The sequence below is a fragment of the Cnephaeus nilssonii genome, assembly GCF_951640355.1.
Source record: "Cnephaeus nilssonii genome assembly, chromosome: 4".
Taxonomy (NCBI): Eukaryota; Metazoa; Chordata; class Mammalia; order Chiroptera; family Vespertilionidae; genus Cnephaeus; species Cnephaeus nilssonii.
The window spans coordinates 70,740,874-70,753,295 of NC_137075.1; the positions used below are offsets into that span (position 1 = coordinate 70,740,874).

Genomic DNA, 12,422 nt, shown 5'->3' on the forward strand with positions numbered 1-12,422 from the left:
AATGACATTAGGGGGAAACCAAGAAAATCTGAATAAAATATGGACTTTAGTTAGGAATACTGTGTTAATATTGGTTCATTAATTGTAATATATGTAACATACTAATGTAAGATGTTAATCACAGAGGAAATTAGGTGTGGAGTATATGGAAACTCTGTACTATCTTCATGATTTTTCTGCAAATCTAAAAGTATTATAAAATTAAAAATTTAGCCTGGCTGGTGTGGCTCAGTGGTTGAGTGTTGACCCATGAACCAGGAGGTCATGGTTTGATTCCCTGGTTGGGGCACATGCCCGTGTTGCAGGCTGGATCCCTGGTAGGGGACATGCAGGAAGCAACCAGTCTATGTTTCTCTCTCTCCCTCTCCCTTTCTTTCTCTCTAAAATCAATAAAAACATAAAATAAAATAAAATAAAATGACAAAGTAAAATGTTAATCACTATTATTACCTTACCACTGTTAAAATACTTCCAGTGAAAGGGATCTTATTCCCCAAAGCAGCCTACAACAAGTTTATAATGGCGGGGGGGGGGGGGGGGGGTAGAAGGCCAAGTTTTCAAGAAATTTTAAAGTAAAAATTCCCAAAAACCTTACATCTGTAGCCCCAATAGAACACAGAACTAGATAACCAAAAGTCAGCCATGGAAGGAGCCTCAATTGCTTTCTCCATTGATTCTGACTGGTTTGAACTGAATACCAAAATACTGTATAAAAGGCAAAAGAAAAGAAATAACACTGGCCTGCTTGTTCACTGTTCTCTGGTTAGAGGTGAACTTCAGTTGTCAATGAAAGACAAAACAAAAAATACTTGCTAAATAATTTCCTTGTGTACTACCAACTTCTAGTCCTACCACAGATATCATTTGTTTTTCCTAAAGCACTGTAAGAATATATTCCCCAAACTCATACAAATCTGAAATATTTTTAAACATGCTCAGAGTACACTTTATTTGGCAAATAACTTGTTATATTAATTTTATTGTTCTGTGACCATAAAAAAGAACATTAAGTATTCATTTGTTGATAGAGTAGATTAGAACAACTCCTTTTTAAGCTCTTTTTTATTTTTTATTTTTTTATAGATTTGAGAGCGGGGGGGGGGGGGTGGGGGGGGGAGGGAGAAAGCATCGTCCTGATGTGCCAAGGTTGTGGATTTGATCCCCTGGTCAGGGCACATTGAAGAATTAACCAATGAATGCATATGTGGAACAACAAATCTCTCTCTCTCTCTCTCAAATCAATCAATCAATAAATGTTAAAATTTAAAAGCTCCCCAATTTTAGATATGTGAAAAGGTTATTGGGGTGGGGGGGAGTGAAAGATGAAAAGCTCAACATGAAGTTTTACTCCATTATCCAATTTCTAGAACACAGTTGAAAATGTTATATTGGGCATCTTCTTTCAACACCACAGGCCTTATTTCTACATTACTTATTTTTAAATGTTTAAACTTTGTGCTACAGGATTTCTGTGATCAAAGAAAAATGATCCTTTTCCTATTGAAATACGGTGTGCCGTTCACAATCACTGAAGGTAAAGGAGCTTTTCAATCTCTTAGTTGTAAAGCAGCAACTTCTTTGTAACTTACCTTACAAGGTGCCAGATAACACCTAACACCCAAATCCCTAAGCAAAACAAAACAAAATCCGCGGATAGAAAGCAGTGAAAAAGATCTCTCCTCCTCTCCAGATACTTAGTGTTCCCAACCTCTGTGAAATCGTACCATTACCTTTACAAACATAAAATCTTGTTTCTGACAATAAGTGAATAGTAAAAATCCACTTAAAAGGAACCATTTGGATGCCTACCCTCAATTTCGTCATTTGCATCCACAGAAGCCAACTAAACGGTGACTTTAAGAGTCATGACATTAAAATACCAGAACTTGGGAGATTCAGAAACCTGGAAAGTTCTTTGACTTTTTTGCTCATCCCTAACACAAGGAAATGATCGTAATGTGCTCGAGATCAAATTTGTTACCAGCCCGATTCAGACCGGTTGTCTGGGCATCGCGGTAAGAGAACCTCATGACATTAAGGGAAATGAAAAACCGCACAGGGCGAGGAGCCAGGAGGTGCCTCGAACCCCAAAGACACCAGGCACTGGGCTCAGACACAGAGAAGCCCCGGGAAGCCATTCCCCGCCTGTCGACGAGCTTTGACAGCAGCGCCACACCACACCCCGCCCCTGGCGAAAGCCCGTCGCGGCCCGAAAGGCTGGCGGGGGCACCCAGCACGGGCACGGCGTACGCAGGTCAAGTTAGAAGTTAGAAAGACCCAGCTTTCTGTGAAAATAGAAAATACTGCGTGTGCCTGCACACTGTGCACACCCTCTCTGCGGAGGGAAGACCGACAAAGATGCATAAATCAACTCGGTGGAAACATACGGCACCCACCCACCCCCCTCGCCCCACGCCTGATCCCGAGCGCGGGAGAGCGCGCCGAGGTCCGGGCTGCGGTGGGAGAGCTGTCCACAGCGACCCAGCAGAGGGCTCAGCCCCGGCCCGGGAGCAGGGGCACGGGGTGGGGGGGCTCATTCCCGGCGGGTGCAGATGCAAAGATGCACCCCAGCACCTCCCCCGCCGGGGCGCGCGGGATGCAGCGCGGGACGGGGCTGGGGAGCCCCGGGAAGGTCAGCGCGGCCGCGCGCACCGCTCACCTGGCAGAAGCACCTCTGCGCCGCCGTCTCCGGGGGCCGCTGCTCGTCGTGGCCCGAGCGGAGCAGCAGCCACGCGGCACTCAGGAGGCCGATCAGGAAGCCCCAGCGGCGGTCCATAGCCGGTCCGGCCGATCGCCGCCCGGCGCCCTGGAGAACCAGCGCTGGGGAGCAGGCCGTGCGCCCGCAGATGAAGCCCGCGCGGGCCGGCCCCGCCCGCGCCCCACCCCCGGCCGCCTCCCAGGCCCGCCCTCGGCTCTCCGGCCTCTCAGCGGCCGCCACCTCCCCGCGGAACCTGCGGACGTGCCCCGGCGCCCGCGCCGGCCGCCCGGGGCCTCCAGCCGGTTTCCTGCTTCGCGCGCGAGGCTGACGAACGAGCCCGCTTCCCGGACCCGCCCGCCCGCCGAGCCGCCGCGCCCCCGCCTCCCTGACGTCGCGAGCGGGGAGACTAGGCCCGGCCGCCCGCCCGGCCGCCCGCAGCCCCCGCGCCGCCGTCGGGGTCCTCTCCGCTCCGGGCGCGAGAGCGAGAGCCCGCGGCGTCTTCCCGCAGGGCCCGCCCCGCCGCGCGCTCTCCGGGCCCGACCTGCCGGATCCACGCAAGGAAATCGAACCGTGCGAAATTCGAAATTCATGTCCCTGGCAGTCCCCCCACCCCACCCCACCCCCAGCTGTCTGTCAAAGCTGAAAGGGATGTTAGTGATCATCTCTAGACTCAGAGCTGTATATGCATTTGGTTTTTCTCATAGTCACATCAAAAAGGCAAAAAGAATCAGGTGACATGGGTGTTAATGGCTTATTTTACCCAATATATGCAAAATATTTCAAAATAGACTCAATATTATTCGTAAAATATTTTGCATTTTTTTTAAACCTTGGAACTCTGTTGTGTATTTTATACGTACTGGCCACATTCCATAGTCCAAGGGGACAGCGAAGGTGGAGACTCCGCTCTCACTTCATGAGGGGAAACAGGCCAGGGAGGTGAGTGGTGGGAGCCAGGACTGAGCTGGGTCCTGAGTAGATCCAGGTCCTCTGATTCCCAGCTATGGGGACTAGTCTATCAGCCTTTTGTTATTTTTACGGTGAAACTGGAAAGCTTCCCAACATCTTACACATTAAAAGTTCAAGTATATCAAATAATCTTTTTGTTTTTTGGTCTTTTTTTTTTTTAAGCCGTCATTTAATGAAGTAGCTTAGGATATGATAGGCCCAAAATAGGTATTCTTCTATTTTCTAGCTGAGAAAAAATAGGCATAGAATGTTTATGTACATTATTTAAAATCACATGCTCTGTCCATCACTGTCAAGCAGACTGGCATGTAATTCAATAAATTAACTCTATGCCAGGCTAAGCTTGACATTAGACATAACAATGTACAAGGCCTAGTTCTTGCATGTGGGAGAACACCCATGGAGCTGAGTATGTAATCTTTTATGAAATTTTCTACTTTATGTTCCTACCACTGGATGTAATTTCTTTAAACGCCTTAACAGGGATTATGATTCAAACGTGCCTGGTGACACGCAGAGATCTTAACAAGGAGTTTCCCTGCACTTGTTTGTAAAATGAATGAATATTTTTCATGTGACCACAGCATCAATATCTGAAGATTAGGCCATCAAAGTGAGAGACACAATATGAAAGAGGAAACTACATGAATAAAGACTAAAATACAGAAGGAAGCAATCTGAACATGAATCAGCTCTGGATTTCACCCTGATGCAATAGCCTGTAATTTGGAAGAGTTAAAAGTGTCATTGTTCTCAGGATGGAAATTCTATTCCATAAGACTCAAACTCTTTCCCAGAACAAATTTCCAGCAAACTTATAAACAATCACTATATAAGACAACTTTTTTACTTTATTGTCCTTTTTTTTTTTACCTTTATTGAGATATAATTGACAAAGAAAATTGTAAGTTATTTAAATGTACATTGTGGTGATTTAATACACATGGACATTGTGAAAGGATTTCCCCCCATAGAGTTAATTTACACAGCCATTACCCCACATAATTTAACCTCCCCCCCAAAAAAAAAAAACCATTTAAGTTCACCTCTCTTAGCAAATTTCAGTTACACGATACAGTGTTATCAACTATAGTATCAACTATAATCACATGTTATACATTAGATCCTCATACCTTACTCATTTTATAATTGAAAGTTTGTACCCTTTTACCAACCTCTCCCTATTCTTCCCATCCTCCCCTAACCCCTCCCACCCCTGGAAACCACTTTTCTACTCTCCATTTCAATGAGTTCTACTTTTTAAAAATTATTAGCCCATATATAAGTGATACGATGTAGTATTTGAGTTCCTCTGTCTGGCTTATTTCACTTACCATGCTGCTCTCAAGTTCTACCCATTGTTGTAGCAAATGGTTGTAACAGGGTTTCCTTCTTTCTCGTGGCTGCTTAATAGTCCATTGTATATGTATGCCACAGCTTCTTTATCCATTTATATCCATTGCCAGACTTAGGTTGTTGCCAAACTTTGGCAATTGTGAATAATGTTGCAATGAACATGGGAGTGCAAATACGTCTTCTGTTTCCTTTGGGTATATACCAGAAGTGGGATGGCTGGATCTTACTTTATTTTTTTTTATAATTATAATTTTTCCTTCCTGATTTATAGAAGATTTTAGGAGGTATAAAATACAGTTTATACATACTGTATAACTATCACTCACATTTCCCTGAGAATCCTTCAAGTTGGACCTTTGTGTGAGCTTACTCCAACTGTGCCTGCTCTGGCAACCACCTCGTCTTGCCTGTGTTCTGTAGTCCATTAAATAACTGATTAGTCATTCAAAAACTAATTAAGGAGTACCCACAGGGTACATAGTTCAACCTTTTATTTCTCTAATTCCAGCCTCCCATCTATTATACCTTTGCTAAACATTAAATCTTTCAGAGATGCACAAGGCTACACCTTGTTATTCTAATACTAGTCATTACAACAATAAATGACTTAGATTTAATGTACACAGCATTTCTTGATGGAATTCTGATTACTGTGCAAATATCAGCTTTTTTTTTTTTTTTTTTTTTAATGACCAAAGCCGGAAATAGCTTGAAATGAGACATGAAGATTTCTGTGGGAAGCTTCCCAGTACCTAAACATTTTCTGGCATTGAATAGATGGGACAGAAATAATTTAAAGAAAAAAATGTTGGTCAAAGGAAAGGAATATTATGACACACAAGGAAGAAAGGCTAAATAAAAATCTGAAAGTTTGGTGCTGATATTTGATTAAAGCTACTTATTTAATAGTTATTCAATACAAATACACACATGGTACATTGCTATGCTTTTCTCTCAGGATACTTGAGATCATCTGAGTTGGGGGAGATATGCCACCTAAGCTCTATCCTCACCATCTTTATTTACAGAACGTTGCTGAAAAGGCAAGCTATCTATAGTAACTGACTTCACTTCTTGACTTCCCATTTACACCTTAATCCACCGTGCAATCTGGTTTCCTACTCCACCCTCCTGCAAATGCTCTTTACCTGACCAACTTTAATGACAATTTTCATGACATCATGAAATTTCTGCTGCACGTTGACAATGCTGATTCCTCCCTTCTTTAGTTAAATTTCCTATGTATAAAATACTCCAGATTCGGCCGTGTGCCCCTGGATCCGGGTGAGGCTGGGTCCCGGGCCCGGGTGAGGCCACGCGCCCCTGGGTCCGGGTAAGGCCACGCGCCCCTGGGTCAGGGTGAAGCTGGATCCCGGGTCCGGGTGAGGCCACGTGCCCCTGGGTCTGGGAGAGGCCACGCGCCCCTGGGTCCGGGTGAGGCCACGCGCCCCTGGGTCTGGGTGATGCTAGATCCCGGGTCCGGGTGAGGCCGTGTGCCCCTGGATCCGGGTGAGGCTGGGTCCCGGGTCCGGGTGAGGCCACGCGACCCTGGGTCTAGGAGAGGCCACGGGCCCCTGGGTCTGGGTGAGGCCACGCGCCCCTGGGTCCGGGTGAAGCTGGATCCCGGGTCCGGGTGAGGCCGTGTGCCCCTGGATCCGGGTGAGGCTGGGTCCTGGGTCCGGGTGAAGCCACGCGCCCCTCGGTCCGGGTGAGGCCGCGCACCTCCTGGGTCCGGGTGAGGCCACATGCCCCTGGGTCCGGGTGAAGCCGTGCCCCTGGGTCCGGCCGAGACCAAACCAGAGGGAGTTGGACCTGCATTACCACCATTTGTCCACCATCCAGAGCTGAGGGGTCAGTGCCAACATGTACTCATAAGGAACTGGTGGACATTGATATTGGGTCTCAAAAGAACTGTTGGTCCAGAAAGAAACTCACTACAGTCTGATTCATTTGCCTGTCAGCATAACTATTATTGCTCGTCTCACATTCAGTTCTTATAAGTATATCTCTAGTGACACATGATTTCGCTCATCTAGGGGAAATGATGAACAACATAGACTGATGAACAACAACAGAACCAGAAACAAGGAGGCATCGATCGGACTATCGGGCCTCAGAGGGAGGATAGGGGAGTGTGGGGGGAGGGGGGAGAGATCAACCAAAGGTCTTGTGTGCATGCATATGAGCCTAACCAATGGTTAAGTTCAACAGGGGGTTGGGGCATCCGTGGGGAGGGGTGTGGGATGGGAATGAGGGGATGAGGACAAATATGTGACACCTTAATCAATAAAGAAATTAAAAAAATAAAATAAAATAAAATATGGAAAAAAATACTCCAGATTCTCCTTGTATTTCTCACTGGTATTATTTCACTCTCTCTCTCACCAGCTTTCCCCCAGCCCACCTCTAAGGAGTCTATCCTTTGTTCAGGGCTCTTCTTCATCTATATTCTCCCCTGGAGAAACTTGCCCAACCTCATGATTTTATTTTATTTTTTTTATTTTTTACAGAGAAGAAGGGAGAGGGATAGAGAGTCAGAAACATCGATGAGAGAGAAACATCAATCAACTGCCCCCTGCACACTCCCCACTGGGGATGTGCCCGCAACCAAGGTACATTCCTTGACTGGAATCGAACCCGGGTCCCTTAAGTCCGCAGGCCGACGCTCTATCCACTGAGCCAAACTGGTCAGGGCCCAACCTCATGATTTTAAATACCTCCTCTATGCTGGTGACTCCCAAATCATTTTCCAGTTCAGATAGTTCCCTTGAGCTTCAAAATCTAACTGCCTATTGGACACACCCATCTGGTTTTCTCAGAAATGTTTGGTCACACCACCATCCATATCTAGACACCAAGAAGTGAAAGCCATCTTCAGTTTCTCCTTCTCTTTCACATCCCATGACCTGTTGATAAACCAAGTTCTGCCAGTTCTGTCTTTTATTTATCCCTTCCTTTTCATCTTTATGATCAACCACTTAGTTTTACCCCTTATTGTCGCTCACCTGACTATCACATTTCCTTAACTGATCATCCAGCCTTTAGGTATGGACCCCTCAGAAAACCGCCTCCACACTAGCCTGTTTTCTCAAAATTGCAAATCTGACTGGGCCCCACTGCTGTTTAAAATCTTCAATACTCATGATGGCCTAAGGAATAAAATCTAAGATTCTCAGTATGACATTCAAGGTCCCCATGATCTGGCCCCACCTACTTCCAGCTTCATCTCCAACACCTCTCTGACTATAGGTCAGTGAACTGTTAACAATTTCCCACATGGACCTTGCTTCCAGCCTCCACATCTTTGCTCAGCCTGTTCCCTCTCCTGAAATGTTTTCTCCCCTGTCCTACACCCATCCCCTTCGCTTCACTTGGCTCCCTCCCTAACCCCTCCTCTGGTTAGGTTAGGTTCCTCCTCTTTGGTTCCAGGAGGTCACATAATTGTGCTTACCACATGCAATGAACTCTATGTTTATGTTTAGGGTTCTCCCATTCAACAGATGGTTTGGGAACCTGCCTTCATAGTCTCAGGTTCCCCAGCACTTAGTATTATGTATGTCAGTGATGGGCAACCTTTTGAGCTTGGTGTGTCAAACTTCGCCAAAAAACTGAGCATAACTCGGGTAGTGTGTCACTTTGAGGAAAAAACTAACTCCAAGACTCTAGTCGCAAATGTTCCATCCTCAGGAGCAGCAAATGTTTCATCCTCGGCATGTGGCCGCGTGTCATCAGAAATGGCTATGCGTGTCAGTGCTGACACGCGTGTCATAGGTTCGCCATCACTGATGTATGTGCTTCACAAGATGACTTCTGAATGAATGTACAAATAAATTAGCTAACAAACTTGAAGAGAGAATAACAGCATGAGATGTCACAGGGCAATGTGTGATTATGATTCAAACTCTAAAAGCTTAGAAGCAGAGCCATCATATTGGGCAGGAGTAATTGTGGATGGGGGAAAGGACACCATAGAATTGACAAGAGAAAATTCACAAAAGGTATGGATGTTGGAAAACTGATTGGAAAATAAGGGATCAACTACCAGTTGATTCATTAAAAAAAAAAATAAAGTTATCTAAAATTCATTTAGCAAGTACTTTAGGATCAGGGTTATTTAGTTAAGAAACAAGAGTGGTTACAAACCCAGGGCTCTACTTAGCACAATTCCAGGAAGAGGAAAGAGAGAAAGTTCCAAAATGCGTGTGGGGGAAGGGGGAGGGGGAGGGACAGTGGATTGTGAAGTCCTTTCATGCTGAATATTAAAACTCCTCCCCTGCCTCCAGCAGACCACCTGTCAGGCTCCGTTCCAAAACCGCTGACCTTTTACTACACCTGCTTCCCACTTGCCCCCATCAGGCCTGATTCTCTCCTCTCCCATTCTCAAAGAGGTGGAGAATTCTTCAAGGAATAAACAGTGGCATCAAAAACATCAAAACAGCTGATCCCTTCCATTCACACTTTCAGAACTCTACTCACTACCTTTTTATTTTAGTGCCAGAAGACCAAGGCTGGCCAGATTGTTAGGGAAAGCCTCCAATTATGAAATACAGAGACCAAAAGAAATAGGAAAAGAAAGGAACATTGAGGAAACAACAAGGGAAGAAAGGAAGACAAACAAAAAGCTGTAATCAATATCGTCGAAGACTTAAAAACAGGATTTTATAAAAAAGAACAATCAGAGAACAAGAAAGAGTTCTTAGAAACTAAATATCCGATAACCAAAATAAAAAGTTTCAACAAAAACTTTAGAAGAAACATTGAGGAAATATCCTAGATAGTGGAATAAAAAGACAGAGGAATAAAAAGAAATAGATGAGAAGAGATAGAAAAATAGAAGATTAATTCAAGGAGAACAGGGTCTGACAAATAAGAGTACCACTAAGAGAGAACATGAGAACAGAAGAGAGAATAATCTTAGAAGTAATTCAAGAAAATAGCCAAAATTGAAGGATGGCTATCTAGATTGATAGGGCACATTGAATACCAGTTCTAGGAATGGAAAATGCCCTTAACAGAGATAAAACTTTCAGAAAGAAAAACAAAAAACCTGGTCCCTACAAAGAATTGAGAATCAGAAGGGCAACTACAAAAGCATCAGGAGCTCCAGGACAATGTGGCAAGGCGTTCAAAATTGGGAGAGAATTCTATAGCCAGCCACACTATTAGTCAGCTATGAGAATAGAATTAAGATATTGTTAGCTATGAAGAATAATGCACATCTTTAAATCCTTTTCCAGAAAAATACTGTCCAAACAAATGAGTGAACAAAAATAAGGGGACCTGGGTATCAGAAAAGCAAAGGTAGCACATAGGAGAGGAGTTTAAAAAAGTTCTAGGAGAGAGCTATGCAACCCCCTGGAGCCTGGATTAGAGCAAGAAGACTGAGGCCTCCAGAGGAGTGTCTCGGGGAACACAGGACTGGATGTGTTCCAATTCCAGACACCTCATCCGACTGACTTTCTGAAAAACATTATTCAGAGGGAGTTCACAATTGTAAAGCTGGGAAGAAAAAGTGATTAAAAACAACAACAACAACTAAGCACATCTTTGTTGTTGTTGTTAATCCTCAACCAAGGATCTATTTTCCATTGATTTTTAGAGTGGAAGAGAGGGGGAGAGACAGAGAGAGAGAAACATCAATGTGAGAGAGACACATTGATTGGCTGCCTCCCCCTTGTGCCCTGACAGGGCCTGCAATGGAGGTATGTGCCCTTGACTGGGTTCCAGCCCAAGGGCCAACGCTCTAACCAGCCAGGCAAAACTAAGCACATGGTTAAAACGAGGCAGCTTTTCAGTCCAGGAAGTACAAAACAGTTTTACAATAAAGCAAACCTAACTATAGTATATTGCTTGACTTACATCACCCCACAGTAAAAAGACAATGTTGGATAGCCCTAGCCGGTTTGGCTCAGTGGATAGAGCATTGGCTGGCCTGGAGACTGAAGGATCCCGGGATTGATTCCGGTCAAGGGCACATGCCCAGATTGCGGGCTCAATCCCCAGCAGGAGGCAGCCTATCAATGATTCTCTCTCATCATTGATGTTTCTAGCTCTCTCTCCATTTCCCTTCCTCTCTGAAATCAATAACGATATATTTAAAACATAAACTAATTTATTTTTAAAAATGTTGGGCAGTGATTTAACCAAAACTTGTATATATTGTATGCATGGAGGATGAAGCTAGGGAAAGTGGGGATCTAGAGTGATATGAGTGCTAAATCTTTATCTTCCATCTGGGAAGTCAAAAGATAAATCCTAAAATTGAGCTATCAAGAAATAGCAGTATAAGCATATTATTTAGAAATATGCAGGTAAATATATTAAAAGAAAAACATGTTTAAGAATTGGGGAACGGAGCCTACCTCAAGCAAGAGACAATTTTCCAGCAGGTTCCCTTTGAACATCATCTGCAACATCAGCTTTTCTTGGTTGTATAGCAGACAGCCTTCAGATTTAAACTGGAACATCTGCTCTCCGGGGCCTCCAGCTTGCCATCTGACCCAGCAGATATTGAACTTGCCAGCATCTATAATCACATGTGCCAATCCTTACTTTTTAAATATATGTATAAAAGAATTGGGGAATAGTGCCGGCTGGTGTGGTTCAGTGGTTGAGCGTCGACCTAAGAACCAGGAGGTCATGGTTCAATTCCCGGTCAGGGCACATACCCAGGTTGCGGGCTCAATCTCCAGTGGGGGGCATGCAGGAGGCAGCAGATCAATGATTCTCTCTCACCATTGATGTTTCTCTCTTTCCTTCTCCTTCCTCTCTAAAATCAATAAAAATATATTTAAAAAAAAAAGAATTGGGGGAATGGAACTCTAGGGTACAGAAAGGTGGGGCAGTAGACACCTCTTTTATAACCTAAACCTTGTGGTACTTTTTTTTTTTTTTAAAGAAACTATCTTTGTGTATGACTTTGATTAGAATATTTCCAAAAAGCCTACAAATTCTAACTTCTATTCCTACCTCAAGATCTTACTGCTTAGGCATAGACACATTTAATTAAGTGCATTCTGGTAGGTATTTGCGGGTGGATATGTGGGATGACAAATTTCTAAAAGACTGGAGTGTTGTGGCTATGTGGGAGTACAAGCAGTTGCTACTTGCCTACCTGGTACTATTTCCCAGTGTCTCTCTAGAAAAATATCAGTTCCTGTCGGATTAGTTGTCTGTCACTGTGTAACAAATTGTCACAAAACTTAGTGGCCTAAAACAACAAACATGTATTATCTCCCAGTTTTTGTGGGCCAGCAATTCAAAAACAGCTGAACCGGGTTACGTGACTCAGTTCCTAAGGATGTTGCAATCAGGACTAGGGCTTCAGTCACCTACAGGCTTGCTGGGCTCCCTCGCATGGCTGCTGGCAGCAGGCCTCAGTTTCTTGCAGGCTGACCCT

The 12,422-nt window shown here is 44.4% G+C and overlaps 1 protein-coding gene across 2 annotated transcripts in view; it reads right to left on the reverse strand.

Annotated features, from left to right (window-relative positions):
• Window positions 1–2,865, reverse strand: part of ERO1A (endoplasmic reticulum oxidoreductase 1 alpha) — a 49,511-nt gene extending 46,646 nt beyond the window's left edge. For both annotated transcript variants that reach the window (XM_079768905.1, XM_079768904.1), the window contains exon 1: window positions 2,660–2,865. In XM_079768905.1, the coding sequence (XP_079625031.1) occupies window positions 2,660–2,776 (117 nt within the window). In that variant the 5' untranslated portion in view covers window positions 2,777–2,865. The remainder of the gene's footprint in view (window positions 1–2,659) is intronic.
• Window positions 2,866–12,422: the final 9,557 nt, after the last annotated feature.